The 21,107-nt window shown below is 38.2% G+C and overlaps 2 protein-coding genes and 3 non-coding genes across 5 annotated transcripts; all 5 read right to left on the bottom strand.

Annotated features, from left to right (window-relative positions):
- Window positions 1-1,706: 1,706 nt before the first annotated feature.
- Window positions 1,707-1,801, bottom strand: LOC111454630. The gene has a single exon (XR_002712466.1). It is a non-coding gene; the product is annotated as a small nucleolar RNA Z101 (small nucleolar RNA).
- Window positions 1,802-1,993: 192 nt separating this feature from the next.
- Window positions 1,994-2,079, bottom strand: LOC111454646. Its single transcript, XR_002712470.1, has one exon. It is a non-coding gene; the product is annotated as a small nucleolar RNA snoR14 (small nucleolar RNA).
- A 107-nt stretch (window positions 2,080-2,186) lies between these two features.
- Window positions 2,187-2,276, bottom strand: LOC111454635. The gene has a single exon (XR_002712467.1). It is a non-coding gene; the product is annotated as a small nucleolar RNA U61 (small nucleolar RNA).
- Window positions 2,277-3,616: 1,340 nt separating this feature from the next.
- LOC111449590 (ribose-phosphate pyrophosphokinase 1-like) lies at window positions 3,617-7,086 on the bottom strand. Its single transcript, XM_023089549.1, has 8 exons — window positions 6,772-7,086; window positions 6,393-6,566; window positions 5,546-5,794; window positions 5,137-5,280; window positions 4,892-5,059; window positions 4,484-4,553; window positions 4,136-4,217; window positions 3,617-4,049 (listed from the first exon to the last, which is right to left on the bottom strand). Exons 1-8 carry the CDS (start codon window positions 6,922-6,924, stop codon window positions 3,869-3,871), a joined length of 1,221 nt encoding a protein of 406 aa, XP_022945317.1. The 5' UTR covers window positions 6,925-7,086; the 3' UTR covers window positions 3,617-3,868.
- A 2,245-nt stretch (window positions 7,087-9,331) lies between these two features.
- LOC111451165 (protein NRT1/ PTR FAMILY 7.3-like) lies at window positions 9,332-13,724 on the bottom strand. Its single transcript, XM_023091513.1, has 6 exons — window positions 13,695-13,724; window positions 13,461-13,584; window positions 13,086-13,303; window positions 11,808-12,370; window positions 9,721-10,633; window positions 9,332-9,527 (listed from the first exon to the last, which is right to left on the bottom strand). The coding sequence occupies exons 1-5, from the start codon at window positions 13,722-13,724 to the stop codon at window positions 9,763-9,765; spliced, it is 1,806 nt and encodes a 601-aa protein (XP_022947281.1). The 3' UTR covers window positions 9,332-9,527; window positions 9,721-9,762.
- Window positions 13,725-21,107: the final 7,383 nt, after the last annotated feature.

Raw genomic sequence — 21,107 nt, 5'->3', positions numbered from 1 at the left:
TGTCTGTTTTGTATATTTATGTTTTCGCTGTCAAGAATTTACTTCGGTTGTTTTAAGTTTAAATAGCACTGGTTTTAAATGTTTTACTGGATGTTTTTTTTTAAATATTTTGAGATTATGGTTGGGTTTTAAGTTTAAATAGCACTGGTTTTAAATGTTTTACTGGATGTTTTTTTTTAAATATTTTGAGATTATGGTTGGGTGTTAGAGTATGTTGTCGTTGATGATGGTAACTCCTGTTAATCGCGTTGACGATGAGCGGGCGTTACACCCTAGTACGGGGATACAAGGGAATGCTTGGACACACAATGACCCTATTACATGGATACAAGGGAAAGCTTGGGCACACCGTAACAAATCTAGATTCTAAATCCTACTGATACTAAATATTGGTTATAAATTGTCCCCATTTCAATATCCAGATTTATATATATATTGAACTATTTCAGATTTATATATATATATTGAAATATTTCCTGTTTATCATATTGAGACCGTTTAGAAGTTAATGTTCGCCTATTATAATGGCCCAAACATTCCCAGTAGTTGCCATCCAAGACACAGCCGAGGGAAATTCGACACTCCTCAAGTTCAGTACATAAACACGAAAGACCTGGGGTTTGGCTGAAAACTACAAACATTCGAATCACTAAGACATGCTACTAAGATTCTCACTGATTTTTGGAAATATGAATTTCTATAGGGTGGGAATAGGTACATGGAATGCCGGAAGAGTTCCAAATAAAGAAGCCCAGGAGATGTTTATAAATTATAGGGTGAAAGAAGATCCTCATTCTCATAGTTCCAATTACTTAACAAACTAAACATGGTCAAGTACTATGGTTTTGTTATTTGAATTGTCGTCTGAATGCGTCAGACTCTCATGTAAGTAGGCTTGTTGCTCAGAAAAAATCCAATAACTAATCCAAAACTTCGAAAAATCTCTGAAGAAAATGTCAAATCAATAGAACATCTGTTCTATACTCAAACCATATTCATCCCTGTACTGTGTTTGTTTGGCTCATCTTATTCATGATCCAAATGGAGACTTGATTTTTCCTAATTGGATAAAGAAAAGCAATGGATGATTGTGGCAGCTGAACCGGTCACGGGGCATGTGTTTGTGGGATGGAAATTATGAAATCAAGTGTGACAGATTCATAGGTGAAATACCAAGACTAAACTCCAGCATGATGTTACTTTTTAGAACCCATCGTCCTTAAGATTGACATCTCTAGCAATAGTCTAATTGTCATATTCTCTTCTTAAATGGGTTTCCATGGAATACTTGACTGCTTGTAACTCTATTAGATGAGCTGGAAAGAGTGCTCAAGACTTATATTCTAATCTTAATGCGTCTCCAGGTTCGAGTAGCTAATCTAAATGGATCCATATTTCGGATATTATTACTGCCATTTAGATAAGCTATTCGAACCTTGATCGAATACTATTATGGGTAGAAAACGAGATTAAGCAACTGTCTTAGAAAAATTCAGACACGTGACTGTCAATTCATATGCCTGCCATGTTCAATTTTCCATGTTGGATGGATCATATTAAACTCCAGTGAGCCCTGTAGCAACAAAAAACAGCCACAATTCACCCAGTAATTTTCCCTGATGAAAAATGGGGCTACGACTTGGCTATGTAGCAAACACATAACAAAAGAGAAAAGCATGAAAATTGTTAAAACGATAAACAAATAAAAAGGGCATCAGTTCTCCAAGGTGATGTAGCATCAATGAAATGATTCAGACGCAAATTACCCATTTGTTTATATGAGATTCATCATATGCCCAATCACTCATTCCCATCTAATTCAAATTCAAAATAAAAGGATGTTCTAAAACATGAGTAATAAGAAGATCCAAAAGAAAACAAATTACGAAAAAGGAAAAAAAAATCAAATCATATCTAGATCTTAATTCAGAAAAAGCAAATTACAAGACAGTTGAAAACTTAGAAAAAGAAAAACAGAAGAGAAGATTGAAGAGCGATCGGAACCTGTCGGGATTCACTGTAACATCACACTAAATTAGTCAGTGGATTGACAGACATGAATTTCTATCGTCACCTCGCATTTTCAGTTATGAAAACAAAAGAATCAAGAAAGAACAACGAAAACAGCCACAGAAATCACAAAACAAAAAAAAACAAAAAAAACAAAAAAACAAAAAAGAAGGTAAAAGCTCAGAACTTCTTAGAGGGATGTGTAGCCATCACCGACGACCCCTCGTAAGAGGACGGCTATGGCACAGAAATCTTCCTCACAGCTTCAATGTGAAGGCAAAGTAGACGATTGAGAAGAACAATTATCAACGAAAAACAAACAATTAACCGTTGGGCGGAAAACGATGGAGAAAGAAGGAAAGCCAAGGCCTAGGGTTTGATGAGTTGAGGGAAATTGAAGCGAAAGAGGGTCTTTTATAAACCCATTTACCCACCGCTCCCTTTGCCGAAACCCTAATTCCCTTTTCAATTTTAAACCCTAATTTCCTTCCACGTATTTGATTTTCATTTTCGTCCTTCAACTTCTAATTTTATTAATTTAAGCCCGCACTTTAAAACTAATTTAATTAATAATAATAATAATAATAATGTTATTAGTTTTATCATTATTATATATTTGATGCTTTTAAGGAGTGTCTTAAATAACAAAATTCATTAATGAAATCCCTCAAAATGTCACATACAAATAAACCAAAAAGTACAAAGCTACAATTAAAAGTATAATGATATTAAGGTACATGATTTCATTACTGAATATTATAATAATAAAATACTTGCAGATTAAGTTGTAAAACTGGAGTTATTTTAAAATTATAAGAAAATTAGTCAAATGTAATCCATAAATTTTTTAATCATACAGAATAAAAGTACACTTGTAATCTAGTGCTTGCTAAATTTCTGTGAAGAGAATATAGAGCTTTAAACTCGCTCAAAGGCCTTAGTTATTCTCCAATTTGTCGAGTTGATCAATAATTCTACGGAAGGTCAGGGGTGAATTGGGACCTCCGAGTGGTGAACTAGTCCTATGAGTGGGTTGAGAGAGCTATGTCTTTAGGTTAGACCGAAGCTCAAGAATTGACAATTGGCAGTCAAAGATGAGCTATTGGAAGCCGGTTAGACCGAAGACGACATTTGACAACATTTGACAGTTCTGGATAGACAATCGATGATCAATGGAGAACAAAATATTTTCCTCAACAATTTTTCCGTTCAAATATGACATTATTGTTACGCAGTTTACTTTTTAACTCTATATACACATACACATATGCCACTCTCAAACACTCCCCACCTCAAGCAACAATGGTTTAAGAGAAACTCAGGTTAAATTAATGTATCGAAGTTCCAGATTAAAGTTGATCCACACAAAGTAATTTGCAATATTTTTCAAATATATTTTAGTTATTAATAATTTTATAAATTATTTTAAACGAGCCTAAACTAAAATAGTTTAATATTGTCAATTTAAACATAATTCAACCGAAAGAAACACATATCATCTACTAAAAGGTCAAACATTCAAATTTAACTCTCACGGTTGAACATAGAAAAATAATTATTCATTTGGCTTGTAATTACACGACTAACTCGAAAAATATTAGCCAAATTAGTAATACTATGGTGTAATAACCTGTTAATAAACAATAGCAAGATGAGAATTAGGAAAGAAGCCAAAAACTACAGAACTCCCAATAGGAATTTGTACAAGAAATTATTCTAACAGAGAAGTAGAAGGAATAATTAAGAATGGGTAATTTGAAAAGCAAATTCACAAGATAAAAGCTCTAGAAAGAAGGTGGGGAAATCTGTAAGCATTGTTTCAAAGGGGTGAATTATTTGGACACACTTCAATTTGGGATTATTTAAAAATGCTACTCACAGAGCAATCGTCATGAACTCGCCAAATGGTTTCACCCAACAGATTTGCTACTGAAAGAACAGTCAACTGAGGGAAGTAGTTCTCTGTGATTGCTGGGATTGTGTTTGTAACTATCACCTCTTGAAACAACCCGCTCGATAACCTCTCGATCGCTGGAGGGCTGCACGGTGATCAACAACATAATAAACGTGCAAAAATCATACAATTTCGAAAGGAATTAATCATATACTGTAACCATGTTATTACCTAAATACAGCATGAGTGCAGCAAGCATAAACTTCCCTAGCACCCTCTTGATGTAAAAGAGCAGCACCTTTTGAAATAGTCCCTGCACCCAGAAAGGCAAAAACAAGAACAAAAATATAAAAGATATACACCAGGTGAAGACAACTTTGCTGTGAATCAGAGTCTAAAATAAGAGAACACTTCAAACTTCAAACAAATAAACATTTTTCTTGGAAGTTTAGGGTCTAGAAAATATACATAGCTTTGATCTGTGTTCTTTCTTTTTTTGTTTTAACCATTTTTCAAAAGTTGCATCTTAAAAGTAACTATTATGCATTTTAACATCCAAAGGTATCTACAACTTCTCACCAGCAGTGTCAATCATGTCATCCACCATGACAGCAACTTTTCCTTTAACGTCACCGATAAGGTTCATTACCTGCAAGGTAGACGACAAGCATTGGCATTTGGATGTGCAAGAAACAACAAACAAGGTCCATAAATCCAAGAATGCAACATATCTGTCAAGTAGCCTAAAGAATTTCAAAAAGACGTTCAATACTTGGCCTGGATTTCATTCAATCATGGACCATAGTATTGCCACTCTTGAGCCTATTGTGTACTCATCTGCCAATCGAGGACTATATTTTGCTTATGATGTTCCATATTTGCATCTAAAAATTTGTCAGCCTTCTAAAGCTACTAAAGATTATGATTGGTGATTCAAAAGTGAACCAAACCTAAGAGGATGGGAGAATGGTTCTGGAGGATGTTTACCTCGGCAACGTTGTGTGCTTGACGCCTTTTGTCCACAATGGCTAAAGGAGCATCAGATAGCTTTTTGGCAAAAGCACGAGCTCTTGCAACACCGCCAACATCGGGAGAGACCACAACCAGATCATCGTAACAAATTGTCTTGCTGGCAAGATAATCTAGAATCACAGGCTGGTAACCAGATAGAAAATTAATGTTATTACAAACCCAACCAAATATATGGAAGAAGCGAGTTAAATATGAAATACCTCACAGTACACATGATCAACAGGTATATCGAAGTAGCCCATCGACTGTCCAGAATGGAGATCACAAGCAAGAACACGGTTGGCACCTGCTTCTGTTATAAGATTAGCAACAAGTTTGGCTGCAATTGATTCACGACCTTGAGTCTGTGAGGCAAAACAATTCCAACAGATAATTTTACAACCATCAGAGACTAGAATAAAAATGACGGAAAAAACTAGTTATAATCTTCAACATACTATTTTAAGTACTCTACTCTTTCATGGTTCCCATTTAAGTTGAAACTCAATCAAGAACATTACAATCGAGATTGCAGCATGTCTATTTACATCATCAATAATTTTCCAGGCGTATCTAAGCCACGTAACTTCTTTTATAGGTTCAACAAACTATTCTAAAGATTAAACTTGCCTTTCTGTCAGCTCTGGCATATCCAAAATATGGGATTACTGCAGTGATATTTTTGGCTGACGCCCTCCGACATGCATCTATCATAACAAAAAGCTCCATGAGATTCTCATTTGCAGGAGGGCAAGTGGGCTGTATTATGTAAACATCACATCCTCTCACACTCTCTTTCAACTGGACATAAATTTCTCCATCAGCAAATCGCTTAATGTTAACCTTTGAAAGTTCCAAACCCATATACCTTGAAACTTCCTAAAAATAAAAACCGGAAAGTTAGAAAGCACATCCATGCAAAAATCTGAGATCAGTATAGAAAGAAGGGTAGATCAAACACAAATAATTGAGGAAATTGAAGGCATCAAATAGTATAAATCAAGTTCAAATACTGATGTGCAATAAAATAAGACCAGCAAACCGAAACTTTTAGGTGAGCAAGAATCAAAACTTTGAGGTAACCTATCAACAAATATATATTCATAGATCATGTAGTGTACTATGAAGTGAATTCCTTTTAGAATTTTGTTTCATTTCATTATATCGATGAGAATGAAGATAACACTAATGGAACTTGATCGCACACTAATTATTAGATTTAAAAATAACATTCACAAGATGACATGAACTGTACTGGTTAATATTCCATCTTCCCATTTGTCAAAAAAAAAAAAAAAAAAAAAAAAAAGTTGAAATAGAGTGATTCTGTCGTTCGATAATAATTGAAGATGACGACATATGAACAATCAAACGAATGACAATTGAAGTACAACAGATTCGGAAATTTAGCGAAAATAAAACCGTAAATCGTTTCAATACAATACTGAGAAACAACACGGAATACAGTTCTACTTACTTGAGACAGAGCAAGATTTGCAGTTCCAGAAAACAATTTTAAACGATTAACGCTTCTGTCAACCGGTCTCCCCATTCTAGCTGATTCCAAGAACTCCGGTAGACTACGCTCATTAAGAATAGGAACAATTGGTTTCCCAGTACCATATCTGCTCGATTCAGGCAGACTACACTTCTACACAACACAAAAACCCCCAGATAAAAACCACACACAAACACAAATAAACTTATAGAACAAATTAAAATTACGATCCATCCATACAACACACAAGTCGAAATGATCAAAACATGCAGAATCAGAAGGTTGCAGAAATTGTAATTCAAAATAAACCAGAGTGAAACAAGAATGCAATTATTGGTAGAGAGAAAGAGAGGCGTACGAAGGTGTAACGAGTACAAGTTGGAGAGAGAGAGTCGTGGGAGAAGAAATCTCTGCTTCTGCGGGTTATAAAGGAGGCGTGGTAGGCGGAGGAGGAAGATGCGGCGGAGTAAGAGAAGGAAGGACAGGAGGGAAGGACAAGCGAGGCAGCCATGTCCAGCGGCAAAGGGAAGTAGGGCGAAGGAATTAACGCAGTTTGAGGTTGAGCTGGAGGAGTTTATCTATGGCGATTGTCCCCCGCCATTGATAGAGCTCGGATTTTTGAGTTTGATCTACAAAAATCAAAATGGGAAAATACGTCGTTGGTAAAGGATAGACTAGCGCCGTGTGCGAGTCAGATTTCTAAACCTTATTCCTTTATATTTAATTCTTATTATTTTCTATTTTAATTAATCATATCCTATCGAGCTAGTGATGATATTTTATCAATCCCCTCTTCAGTAGTCCTCGTTCGTCGCACCATATGAGTTGATTGTCACACCATATGAGTTGACAACGAAAGCCCTCATATTTACCGATATTCAACAAGTCTGCGTGTTGGTCATTCATATTCTTATTTTTTTTCAGGACTTTCTCTCTGATAAAATGGTAATGCACCTCCACATGGTTTGTTCTAGCATGAAATATCTGATATTGGTTGTCGCAATAAAGTGGTAATGAATAGTCAACTTTCTAGTTCAAATTCATAGTCAAGAGTTTCGCTTTTTTTAGCTACTTCAGCTATAGATCTGTACTCTATTTCTGTAGTTGACAATAGTACTATTGGTTGTCTTTTATTACATCAAGAAATTACTCCCGAATCAAGCTTGAACACATACCTAGTGCTTGATCTTTGGGTATTATGAAAGCATTTTTATATCCATCTGTCATAATTTTCCATCTTTATTCATTGTAAGTACTGGAGGTACTTGTACGATAGTGATATTCACCATTAGACTAATGTTTCATCACAGTCTAATTCATTCGAGGGACGCTTTATTTTGTAAACCCTTGCATTTTCTAGTCTTGACACTATTTTTTCAAGTTTGATTTTTCTCCAACGCTGTAAATTCTTCCTCCATTGTCTATTTCGTGATGCTTCTTGCTTTGAAAGTCACCTTCTACTGCTCAATACATGTTATTTTGTCCCTCGATTTTCTCGTGAAACTTAAAGATAGTGAATCAAGGAAGAGCTAGAGATTAGTTTCATAACTTCTTGTGGACTGTAGCCCAAGTTATAAGCTTCTAAAATTTGTCGAAAAACTTAAATCTCGCCGGAGAAGAAACTCAGAAACTCGTTATTGGTTTGAACGTTCAAGACACTTTTAGCTCTCAATTCCTTCATGAGATTTCTTCATTATCTTCTCCTCAATCTTAAGGATTCATTTTGAAATGATGAAGTCTCAAGTATGCCTCTAATTTCTTGATTCTTTCTCTCGACACACAAATTCATGTAAAAACTAAATCTTGTTAGACAACCTGATAGAAAGGTCTTCAGTTGTAACATCCAAGCCCGACAAGAAATTAAATACTCGCTTTTCTCTTTTTAAAGTTGAACTTCTAGGACTTTATTGAGTAACTCAAGGAAAATATAAAAGAGAATAGTGAAAATTTTAAAAAGTTGGTCAAAGTCAACCCAAGGTGAAAAAGGTAGCATTCCATTGAATGTCAAGAAGCTGAAAATTTTTGTAAGTTTTTAATTTTGGATGAATTTTGGATCGGATGAATTCTTGTTGTGATCGAGTAAAAAAAAATTTATTTCAACACTAGCACTCTCGATGTCTATAACAACCTATAAGATATTATTTTCTACCGTGCCCTCTAGGGACTTTTTCATTTAAAGCAACTTACTCACTAGTATATGTTGGTACATTTTTCTCACCTCTCTGGTCATTTCACTATACCATTTAACTATGTTTCGAGACATCTAACCTTCCTTGGTAAAATCATTTTCACGTGTATAGTAGTGTTAAATATCCTACTAACCTCTTTTCATGAGACCACAGCTCCACAATCATAGTACAAATCTTGCTAAATCAAAACATGTTTGAAATCATTGATTCATCACATAGCATTCACATTCCATGCATATTAAATCATAACATAACATGGCAACATCGCTCATTATCTTTCATAGGGTATGCATGACGGTGATGGATCGTTTGTTGCATGGTCATGGAAACATGTTGAGCCTACATCGTAGGCTAATCAATAGAGTTCTGATACAACTGCAACGACCCTATTTTCCTTTCAAAAGAAAGTAGCTACTACATGTATATCCTATCTACTAAGTGCAAAAAAATATTTTGAAAATAATTTACTAAATCGTTGCCATGGGCGAGGGTGTCTTACCAAAATCAACACTTTAAAAGTTGTCATGGGTGAGGGTGTCTTACCAAAATCAACACGTTAAAGACCTACTCATTTACTTATTCTTATATGGGAGTTATATTCCCAGCTCTTCCCCCTACACATAAAAGGACAAACCCTCACAAAAAGGAATTCATTCCACATTCAGGATTAAGATCAAGTTGCATATGATCGACCTTCGAAATATTAATCTTCCCAATTAATAGTATTCTACAAACTAATTGCATGTGATACTTTGACTCACTTATCTACACATAAACGATTCAAATCAAATTGTTTGTAACGATTACAAAGTGAACCGTATCAATAATGTTACCAAAATAAGACACCAAACCTGTCCATATACTATTGATCATTTAGGTTACTATTTCAACGTGATCCACTCGTATGCTAGTCGCATACTATTCAAGATTACACTAATAACCTTTCATTTACTTACAAGGGATAATATTAAATTGTAAATAAAATAATCAAAATTATTATTAAAAATAACTCATTACAAGACCACTAATTGCATACTATTCATGTGTTGTATCTATGATATGTTATTTCACATTCTATTTGTAAAGTTGAAGAACGAGCTAGAATGGAAGGACCCCCTTTCTCTCCAGATCTTATTTCAAAGGGTTAACTCAATAATATTTCATACCCTCAAGCTTTCTGGTTGTTCTTCAGTTTGTTCATATTTGTGTTCCAATTTGATGCACTTGTACCACTTAGCACAACCAATGTAGATCACAAAATCAATCACAGTCAAGGCAGCAAGAAGAAAGTAGAACCTGTCCAAATGCCCTTTGTTGAGGTTGCTTGGGATCCAACCAGCCATGTGATCCGCCGTTGAAATCTTCATCACCATTGTCACCAACATGCTGCTAACATAGTTCCCTAACGAGATCGAGCTCATACATAGCGCACTCCCAAAGCTCTTCAGCCCATCCGGTGCTTGTGCATTGAAGAACTCAAGCTGACCCACGTACATGAAAACTTCTGAGGCTCCTATCAATGCATATTGTGGAACTTGCCAAAAGATGCTCAAGGAGCTCGATCCTGATCCTCCACAGTCAGCTTGGGCGTATTTGAGTCTGTAGCACTCAACAATGCCTGCCGAGACCATTGCCATCATGGCGATGATCAGCCCAACCCCCATCCGTTGTAGCTCTGTCAGCCCATTGGAGCTGGAGTTTTTCAGTTTTCCAATGAATGGATCGAGGATGCGGCGGTAGAGGAAGATGAAGAGGGCGACGCTGAGAATGTCGAAGCTCGACATGCTTGCGGGTGGGATGTGGAAGTTTGAGATGGTGGTTTTCATGACTGCACCTTGCTCGACGAAGAGCGAGGCCATTTGGGTGAAGACAACTGAGTAGATCATGGTGCAGAGCCAGATTGGGATCAGTCTTAGAATGCATTTTACTTCTTCTACTCGGGTGATTGGGCAGAGGCGCCATGGATTGTTCACTTCTTCCTCTCGATCGCTTAAATCCCTCGAAGAGATGTAGGCTGCTTTATCCAAGAACCTGTAATTTTTGCAGAAATGACAAGAAAGAATTAACATACACCCATTTGATCATGTTTCCATTCCTCATTTCTTGTTACTTCTTTTGTAACTCTCTAAGAACTGTGATTGAGCGACTAGTAACATTAAAATCATTGTACGATTATTCACATCCTCATTGTCTTATTAAGAGGAGACAATTATTAAAAAGTAGTCAACCAAACATACTTTCTCTTGTTTGTTTATCTGTTTATCCTTCCCAACAACTATGCTTAGGAAACTTTTTTCGTCTCCAGTTCCATCATTGATCCCACATCAGTTGGAGAAGGGGAACAAAACATTCTTTATAAGGGTGTGGAGAAGGAAAATCCCAAAGAGGAGAATATTTGCTAGCGGTGGGCTTGGGCGGTTACAAATGGCATCAAAGCCAGGCACCGAGTGGTGTGCCAGCAAGAACGCTGGACCTCCAAAGGAGGTGGATTGTAAGATACCACATTGGTTGGAGAGAAGAACGAAACATTCTTTATAAGGGTCTGGAAACCTCTCCCTAGTAGATGTGTTTTAATACCTTGAAGGCAAGCCCAAAGAGAACAATTTTTGCTAGCGGTGGGCTTGAGCAGTTACAAATGGTATCAAAGCCAGGCATCGAGCGGTGTGCCACCGAAGACACTGGACCTTCAAGAGAGGTGGATTGTGAGATCCCACATTAATTGAAGAGGAGACTGAAACATTGCTTATAAGAGTGTGAAAACTTCTCACGCGTCTTAAATTCTTGAGAGAAAGCTCAAAGAGAACAATATCTCCTAGCGGTGAGATTGGCGGCTACTCTTTGTTTGGCATCTTATTCTTTACTGTTTCTCTTGTTCCTTTGTTCTTCCTAATAAACTCCTAAAACGTTTTGTTTTCAAACACTTCTACACTTCTTAACAAGAAACAGAAAACATAAGAGCTTAATTCTCATGATCAAAAGTTCACAATAGACCAAAGCGTTAAACTACCATTAAACCCAAAATCTTAATCTTAAGCTAATAGAATACTGTAAATTTAAAGGTTCTATAGCTAATACCAATCACCATTCAACCAAAAGCTCAAGTGAATGAATCAAAACCTATCACGTCTAAGAATTGAAAGAAACATATAACAATGTACAGAAACACAAACTTCAATTCAGAAAATGGTAAAATCGTCTCACTTACTTGAATCCATGAGTGTGGAGAATCTTCCGGCAGCCACTGTTAGGGCTCTGCTTCCGATCGTTCTCAAACAACCCCTCTCCTCCAATAGGAACCCTAACCCGCCATTTCTTCGCCGCCGAGACGACGACTTGACATACTCTGGTAAGGGGGTTTCCAGAGGGCTTGAAATGCCTGTACCGCGGAGTTCCAGCAAGGAACAAGAGCAGCGCAACGAGAGCGGACCCGGCGGAGACCCAGAACCCGAGAGCCCACATTCCTTCATTCTCAAAAAACCCTAAAATGGTGTTGGAGAAGAGGGATCCGAGGTTTAAAGCAAGGTAGAAGTAGCTAAAGAAGGCGACCTTCGAATGGCCCTCTTTCGGATCCTCTTCATCGAATTGATCGGCGCCGAATGTGGCGATGTTGGGCTGGTAGCCGCCATTGCCAAGAGCTGTGAGGTAAATGGAAAGGTAGAAGAGGGAAATTTCGGATTTGGAATGGCTTCCACAGGGCGTTTGTTCATCGCCACAGCCTTTGGGACGGATCAAGAAGAGGTAGGAGGAGAGGGACAATGACACCAAGCCCTGCCATTTTTTAAAATTAACACAATATTCAAATATTTAGTCTTTCCATCCACCGGTTTAAATGGTCCAAGAACTCGATCAATTAGAACTATTCAACTCAAACCATAAACGTTGAATTGTATTAAACTCTTTTTTCTATTTGGTTTATATTAAATTTTTAGAAAATTAAAAATTTGGGTTCCAACGAGTTGATAATTTTTAGTCAGGTCAACCCGACCAACCGGAGAATAGGAATTATAACCCAACCCTACTTTCTAAAATTATTATGAAAATTAAGAGTATTTGACATCAGATGATTTTAATATTTAAGTTTTATGAGATTTTAGTTATTAATGTCTTATATATTTTACAACGATGATTTTTTTTTAAATAATTAAAAAAAAAACAACTCAACAACTCAATTTATCCCGGTGGGATTGAGTTGTGAACCCTATTCGGTTTGCCAAGTCACCAACTCAATTAATTCGAAATTTCGGGTTGGTCCAAAAGATTTCCCTACCTCAACCCACATATACCCATATTTTTGATTAAAATATTAATCTTTAACCATAGTTTCTGAATAAAGGTTAAACTTCTGTAACTTAGATTAAAAAATTAATTCCATGTTAGGTTAATTTATCTAAATTATAAATTTATTAATTCTCAAGCTTCTAAAAACTTGTTAATATGAACGTGTACAAATTACACATGTCAAACATCGTTGAAGAATACTTACAATGACAAAAATGATCTGAAAGATGACACAAGTTTTATATCTGCCCCAATAAGAATCACTAAGAAAAGCTCCAACAAGTGAGAAGATATAAACCGTTCCCATCCATTTGCTGACATTGTTAGCCGCATCAGCGTTATCTTGTTGCAAAACTCTCGTTAGAAATAGCACCAAGTTCACTCCAACTCCGAAAAACGCCAAAGTTGCGAGTCCTTGGTTCACTAATACACATACAAAAGGCTTAGAATTTTGTTTGTTGAGTCCTCTTCTCAACTTCATAAATGATTTCATTTCAAATTACCATTCAATCAATTTGGTCGTCAAAATTAAATATATAAAATTAAATGTATATTTGTTATTAGATGAATGATAATTTACCGAGAATTATAATTGCTGCAACCCACGTTCCAGATTTTGATTTAATAGCTGGTTGACCGTGCCAATCGACTGCTCCGTCTAGAGTGAACCCTTCTGTTTCTACGATCTCTTCTTTCAACGTACTCTACCAATTTCAAAATAAATTATTATTTACGAAGATGGTGATGGTAATTTTCGGTAGATATTTAAACTCTATTACGATAGAAGAAAACCCAAAATGTGAAGAGAAGTGACCTGATGGTGAAAGGATTGAAGAGCAGCCATGGATGGAGGAGATATGACCCTATAATGCAATGTGATATGAAAGGAGGATGGTTTTTTGAGAGTATAAATAAGCACAACAAGAGTGGATCTATGGGTGGAGATTTTGAGAGTAACAAAAGGTGGGACACATGGCCGAAATCATCGTCTAATATCTTTCCATTAAACATTTTGATGCCTTTACTCGGTTGAATTATGCTTAAATTGGCCTCTTATTCTTTTACTCTGATTATATGCTATCAATGCAGCTGATAATTGTCTTAACCAATTGAATTATATACTCAAGTTGACTTCTCTCGTATATTTAATAACTGTCAAATCTTCCTACCCAGGTTATATGCTATCAATCTTGTGAGATCTCACATCATTGAGGGGAATGAGTGCCGACGAGAACGTTGGATCCTAGAGAGAGTGGATTATAAGATCTCATATTGGTTAGAGAGGGAAATAAAACATTGTTTATAAGGGTGTGAAAACTTCTTCCTAACAGACACGTTTTAAAACCGTGAGGCTGACGACGATACGTAACAGACCAATCAAACAATATCTACTAGCGGTAAACTTGGATGTTATAAATCTAGTTGATAGTTGCCTTTAACAAGTTGAATTATTCTGAAATTGACTTCTCTTATACATTTAATGGTTCTCGAATCTTTCCACCCAAGTTATATGCCGTTAGTGTCGTTGTTAATTACTTACTAGCTTATAATTTTATTTTCTCAAATTGGTTTTAAAATGTTTTTCAAAACTTTCTCTAATATCGTTTTCTAAAACCATTTTGCTATAACGAGTGGAAGCTAAATCATAGGTCACTTATACTATCGGTTACTCGAATTGAAGTTGGAATTACTATTCAAACGTTTACAATGGGCCCTCCTCAAATTCCACTAGGTAATATGATTGTAAGCAATTTTAAAACTCATTTAAAATGAATAAATTAACGCCAATATCCTTTAATCTAAGTTGACGTCATAAATTCTAATTTTCCCATATGAAAAATGCATCTATAGATTTGTAGTGCACATAGTGGGATATGATTTTGGATAATTTGATTATATTAATCATATATTGATTAATTTTTATAATCTTTTTGGAAAAAAAAGTCCGATGAAAGAAACTTGAAAGAATTAAGCAACTGAAAAGGAACGAGAAAGGTACGCGTTATTGGTATTGGTAATAACTTTCAATTATTCTAAGTCTTTCTTAGTTATCCTATAGTCAGGTGGTTTCGATTCATTTATGTACTCCTATTTTACTTGGGTGTCACATGTCCACTAGCTCCCACTTTGGTTCGTCCCTGAATCACATATTATTGGGAGATGTGTTGCTCTGATACTATTTATAACGCCCCATGCTCAAGATTCATAATTTAAATTTGACACCTGTATACCGATGAAAATCTAGAACATCCTACTATAAGAAAATCTTATGATTTATGATATGACTGGATTATATTTTCTAAGATATGATTTATGTAAAAGATTGGTTATACCAATTTCAAATAGTAAAAATATGAGTTTCTCGACCCGAACCGAATTGTGATCCGCGCCTCGACCCGACGCTGCCGTACGATGTGGCTCGTTCTACTGCCGCCACGTGTCACACAGCAGTGCAGACGGTCCCTCGACTCAGCTCGGCGCAAACAGCTCGGGCTTCCTCCGGTGACGCTCCGACGACTCCCATCGGCTGTTCGGCTCGACTCACCTATTTTCGCCCCGATTTCCACTGTTTCGACCCTCTGGGACCTGTTTTTGGTCCTGATTAAGGTATCCGAGGTCGTTTTAGAGCCGTATTTCACATTTATTGAATTATTGGTAAATTAATTGTGAAATACTACCAGAAGGTGGCGAACTGTGTGATAGGAAACAAACCCTATTTCCAAAGCACCCTATCGCATGGTGCCAGCAGAGTTGAAGAAATTTAAGGCGCAATTGCAAGACTTACTAGATAAAGGATTACCTAGCGTATCCCCCTGGGGTGCGCTAGTGTTGTTTATTAAGAAGAAAGATGGATCAATGCGTTTGTGCATCGATTACAGAGAGCTAAATAAGAGAACCATAAAAAACAAATATCCTCGACCTAGAATAGAAGACTTGTTCGATCAACTCAGAGAGACAACATTTTCCAAGATAGATCTTCGGTCCGGTTACCACCAAATTAGGATTAATGAAAAAGACGTACCAAAAATAGCGTTTAGGACAAGGTACGGTCACTACGAGTTCGTAGTGATGTCATTTGGCACCACCAATGCCCCAGTTGTGTTTATGGAGTTAATGAACCGAGTATTCAAGAAATGTCTAGACATATTTGTGATCGTGTTCATTGATGACATTCTAAGATACTAAAAAACAGACCTAGAACATGAGGAACACCTCCGAAAAGTCCTAACCACCCTAAGAGAGCATAAGTTGTACGTCAAGTTCTCCAAATGCGAATTTTGGTTATGATAAGTCTCTTTCCTAGAACACATAGTGTCAAAGGATGGAATATCTGTAGATCCCACCAAGGTCGAAGCGATCACAAAGTGGGAACGCCCAACTACGGTAACGGAAGTAAGGAGTTTCCTAGGATTGGCGCGATACTATCGAAGGTTCATGCTGGACTTCGCTAGAATATCCTCGCCTTTTACAAAGCTAACAAAAAAAGGTACCATTTAAATGGGATAATGCTTGTGAGGCAAGCTTCCAGAACTTAAAAGAGAGATTTGGTAACCCTCCCGGTACTGATAGTACCCGAGAGCTCAGAAGGGTATGTGATTTATAGTGATGCCTTCATGAAAGGACTGAGATGTGTATTAATGCAACATGACAAGGTTGTCGCATACGCATCTCGTCAACTTAAGGAATATGAAAAGAACTACCCTACCCACGACCTAGAGTTGGCTGCTGTAGTGTTCGCGCTGAAAATCTGGCGATATTACCTATATGGAGAGAAAACTCAAATTTTTACCGACCATAAAAGTTTAAAATACTTCTTCACCCAGAAAGAGTTAAACATGAGGCAGAGAAGGTGGTTAGAATTGGTGAAGGATTATGAGGTAGATATCTAGTACTATCCTGAAAAAGCAAACATGGTCGCAGATGCTTTGAGCAGAAAGACGGTCCACTCGTCGGCCCTCATTACGAGGGAAGTAAGGGTACAAAGAGAGTTCGAGCGAGCCAACATAGCTGTAGCGACCGAGGGAGTCATAGCACAGTTGGCCCGACTCACAGTACAACCTACGCTTAGGCAGAGAATTATTACCTCCCAACACGAGGATCCTAACCTACAAAAAGTCCTAGGACAGCTAGATGAAAGTCCAGTAGATGGATTCTCGAAGTCTTCGGATGAAGGACTATTGTATCAGGGACACTTATGTGTTCCGACAATAGAAAATTTAAGGAAAGAGATACTGACGGAAGCTCACAACTCGCCGTTTGCCATGCATCCAGGAGGTATTAAGATGTACCAAGATTTAAAACAACACTTTTGGTGGAAGAGCATGAAGAAGGATGTGGCCGAGTCTGTGAGCAAGTGCTTAGTTTGTCAACAGGTGAAAGCTCCAAGATAAAAGGCGGCGGGGTTGTTGCAGCCCCTAAGCATACCGGAGTGGAAGTGGGAAAACATAGCGATGGACTTCATAGTAGAATTACCCAAAACACCCAAAGTCTATACAGTGATCTGGGTAGTTGTTGATAGGTTGACCAAGTCGGCACACTTTCTACCTGGGAAAGCTACATATACAGTTGACAATTGGGCACAGTTGTATGTGAAAGAGATAGTAAGATTACATGGAGTCCAGTGTCTATATTGTCGGATCGGGATCCACGTTTTACGTCAGCATTTTGGCGCGAACTTAAAAAAGAACTGGGTACCCACCTCGACTTTAGTACTGCCTTTCACCCCCAAATAGATGGACAAATAGAGCATTTAAACCAAATTCTAGAGGACATGTTATGCGCTTGCATACTAGATTTTAAGGGAAGTTGGGATTCCAAACTCCACCTGATGGAATTTTCGTACAATAACAGCTTCCAAGCAACTATTGGAATGGCACCGTTTGAGGCTCTGTACGGAAAACTGTGTAGGTCCCCACTATGTTGAGACGAAGTAGGAGAGAGAGAGTTAGTAGGACCCCATTTGGTTCGACTCACCAATGAGGCTGTCCAGAAAATTCGAGCTCGGATGCATACCGCTCAAAGTAGATAGAAAAGCTATGCCGATGTAAGGCATAAAAGCTTGGAGTTTGAGATAGGGGACCCGGTATTCCTCAAGGTATCACTTCGAAAGGTGTGTTGAGATTCGGACGTAAGGGCAAGTTAAGTCCTAAATTCATTGAACTATTCGAGATCCTAGAGTGAGTTGGTCTAGTAGCGTATAAGTTAGCCCTACCTCCAGCTCTCTTAAGAGTACATGATGTATTTCACGTGTTGATGCTGAGGTAGTACATTACGGACCCTATCCACGTAATAGACTATGAACCACTCCAACTCAATGAAGATCTGAGCTACGAGGAAAAACTAGTGAAAACCTTACGCAACAGGAACATTGCGTTCGTTAAGGTACTGTGGCGGAGTCACCACAACGAGGAAGCCACGTGGGAGTGTTAGAATTAAATAAGAGAAAAATACCCGAGCTAATACAAGAGTTTGAGACTTTCGAAGACGAAAGTTCTTTTTAGGGGTAGATAATAAAACGACTCAGGAAAAAAAAAAGAAAAAGAAAAAAAAAACTTGTCGCTAGAAAACTTGAGAGTTTTTCGATGACCACCGAGTTTCACGGACCCCACGTGAAACGACTACCACACCTCACTCAGCCTTCAGTCCACGACTCCCAAAATTGATCAGAGTACCTGCAAATAGAGAAAAAGACGAAAATACGAGAGAGAGACAGAGAGAGAGAGAGAGAGATTTCGAATAACGTCGACGAGTTTCCAATTCCTCTGACGAGCCCCAAACCACCCTAAAATCGACGCCAAACTCTCAGTTACCACCATGAGAAGGATCCCTAACTAAAGCACAATAACTCAAGGTACGTTTTGTGCCTTTTCGTAAGCGCCGTTGTTGGTAACTAAGGTCGAAAAATTGAGTTTTCCTAAACGTTCTTAGATATGTGGTTTTAGGAACTTTTAGGCTGCAAAACTCCCAGAAAGGAAAGAAGGACAACAAACAAAGAGGAAAAGGAAGAAAGAGGACTGAAATCGGCAACGGAAATGCTGCGGAAAGGAGAGAGAAAATGCACCAGAAAATCAGCTGAAGTCGGGTAAGGAAGACGAGATCCACCAATCCGAGTCAACCCAAATCCAGAACCCGAGAGAGCCAACCCGACTTCTTTCCCTCGGCCTCTGCTGTCGGCCCAGCCCAACTACAGCCGCTTAAACCTCAAACCAGCCCAGAAGCTACGGTTCAGCTGAACCAACCCGAGACCAGACCCACAGTCCAATCAAACCGGCCTGCAACCCAAAACACTTGCAGCCCAGCCCAGTAAGCCGAGGCCCAACAATTAGTCTGGCCTAGTAGCCTTCTGCAGCCCGCGACCCAAACCGCGACCCGAACCAAACTGTGACCCACGTCTCGACCCGACGCTACCGCACGACGTGGCTCGTTCTGTTGCTGCCATGTGTCACATAGTGGCGCAGACGGTCCCTCGGCTCGGCTCGGCGCAAACAGCTTGGGCTCCCTCCGGTGACGCTCCGGCGACTCCTCCAGCAGCTCCCACGGCTGTTCAGCTCGGCTCATCTATTTTCGGCCCAATTTCCACTGTTTCGACCCTCCCAGACCTATTTTTGGCCCCGATTAAGGTATCAAAGGCCGTTTTAGAGCCGTATTTCACATTTATTGAATTATTGGTAAATTAATTGTGAAATACTAATGGAAGGTAGCAAACGGAGTGATAGGAAACAAACCCCGACAACGTAGGAAGCAGCTCTCACGAAACGGGAGCTTATGTTTAGCTAATTAGGGAATACTTCGGCTAAGGCCAACCAAGTAAGTGGCCTTACTATAGGATAGGCTAAATATTGTTTGATTTATGATGATGTATAAGTATGACCTTGTGTTGCGCTGTATGTTAATTGTACGTTATTTATATTTCAATGCATGACGTACATGTTATATTTGATGCACTTAATGGCTTCTATGATGAGTATGATGTATGCATAACGATGTTATTAACATGATGATGTTTACCATGTTGAACATGTCTTACGATGTTGTTTGCCATATTGCATCATGTCGTTAGATCGACATAGGACACAACCCTAAGAGTATGAAAATGATATTAATGTAAATATCCACGAGCACGTGTTACATAGTTTAACCAAGAGATGAGACTAGAGGGTTGTGTCAGAAGAGACGTATAATTGGACTTAGAGGGACCTCATGCATATTTTATGTTCATAAGCATAGGGCTACTTCCCCTAGAGATGATGAGTGTGGGCGTGCACTGTATGATGAGCGCGAATGCACACAGATAAGGGTGTTCATGAGGTGCATGACACTATGGGGTTCCACTGACCTCCGGACGTCGCTACAAATTAGCTTGACCAGATGGTCCAGGGGGTGTGCGAGCGCCCTAGAGATTCACACTTGCACGTGTGAGTGGTGTGTAGGGAAGTACTACACATCCAATTTGTTCGAGACTGGAGGTTACCCTTAAGATGATTAGAGATAAGTCCCTAATTCATGATTGCATGTGTTTGCATTAGCATGACCCCTATAGTGGGGCCACTTACTGAGTATTTCTGCCGTGTGTCATATTGTTTTTCAGGTAAAGGCAAGGCGCCCATGTACAGTTGACGGCGGCATCGTGATCAAAGACTGTGGTGCGTGCATAGGGTAGTTGCATATTTAAAATTCCTAGTCTTGGTTAGAATATGGTGTTTTGCATTTTATTTATTTAAATTATTTAATTTGTAATTGTTTTTATCTTATTTTGAACTCCAGCATGATGTTTGAAACACGTAAGTCCGGCAGTGTTTTCTAGTGTTTTAACGTATTCTGAAGTTTTAAATTTTTCCACTAATAAAGATGAACATTTTTAGAGTTATATTCTGCATTAGAGATGAACATGAGACGTTAGTAGTGACTCTGAGTATGTAGAAATTTAGGGTCATTACATCTCTACACTAGACCAAGTCATTTGGCTCAACCTTGCTTTTACTTGAAGCCAAGGTCTCTCAATGCAACGTCGCATCTCAATATCATCTATGTTTCCAATTAACATTGCCCATATGTCTTGACACTATCCCAAGTCACGGGATGTCATTGGCCATCATAACTCACTCAGTCATGCCGATCGAAAATGGGCCCATGCGTCGTTCATAAGATCAAGACATCTCGAACATCCATCCATCCATCTAGGTTTTATCGAGGCCTTGGACCCTCTCATGTCCATTCCATATCATTT

Source organism: Cucurbita moschata, unplaced genomic scaffold, assembly GCF_002738365.1.
Source record: "Cucurbita moschata cultivar Rifu unplaced genomic scaffold, Cmos_1.0 Cmo_Scf00001, whole genome shotgun sequence".
NCBI lineage: Eukaryota > Viridiplantae > Streptophyta > Magnoliopsida > Cucurbitales > Cucurbitaceae > Cucurbita > Cucurbita moschata.
This window is presented reverse-complemented; position numbering and strand designations above follow the sequence as displayed.

What these genes read in the sequence shown, in the direction of transcription:
- LOC111449590 (XM_023089549.1), bottom strand. Translation starts at nt 6,924, where the DNA reads ATGGCTGCCTCGCTTGTCCTTCCCTCCTGTCCTTCCTTCTCTTACTCC. An exon ending in CTTGTACTCGTTACACCTTC is followed by an intron (nt 6,567 to 6,771) that starts GTACGCCTCTCT and finishes TGTGTTGTGTAG; the next exon opens with AAGTGTAGTCTGCCTGAATC. An exon ending in TGACATGATTGACACTGCTG is followed by an intron (nt 4,218 to 4,483) that starts GTGAGAAGTTGT and finishes TTCTGGGTGCAG; the next exon opens with GGACTATTTCAAAAGGTGCT.
- LOC111451165 (XM_023091513.1), bottom strand. Translation starts at nt 13,724, where the DNA reads ATGGCTGCTCTTCAATCCTTTCACCATCAG. An exon ending in TTCAATCCTTTCACCATCAG is followed by an intron (nt 13,585 to 13,694) that starts GTCACTTCTCTT and finishes TGAAATTGGTAG; the next exon opens with AGTACGTTGAAAGAAGAGAT. An exon ending in CTCCACACTCATGGATTCAA is followed by an intron (nt 10,634 to 11,807) that starts GTAAGTGAGACG and finishes CAAAAATTACAG; the next exon opens with GTTCTTGGATAAAGCAGCCT.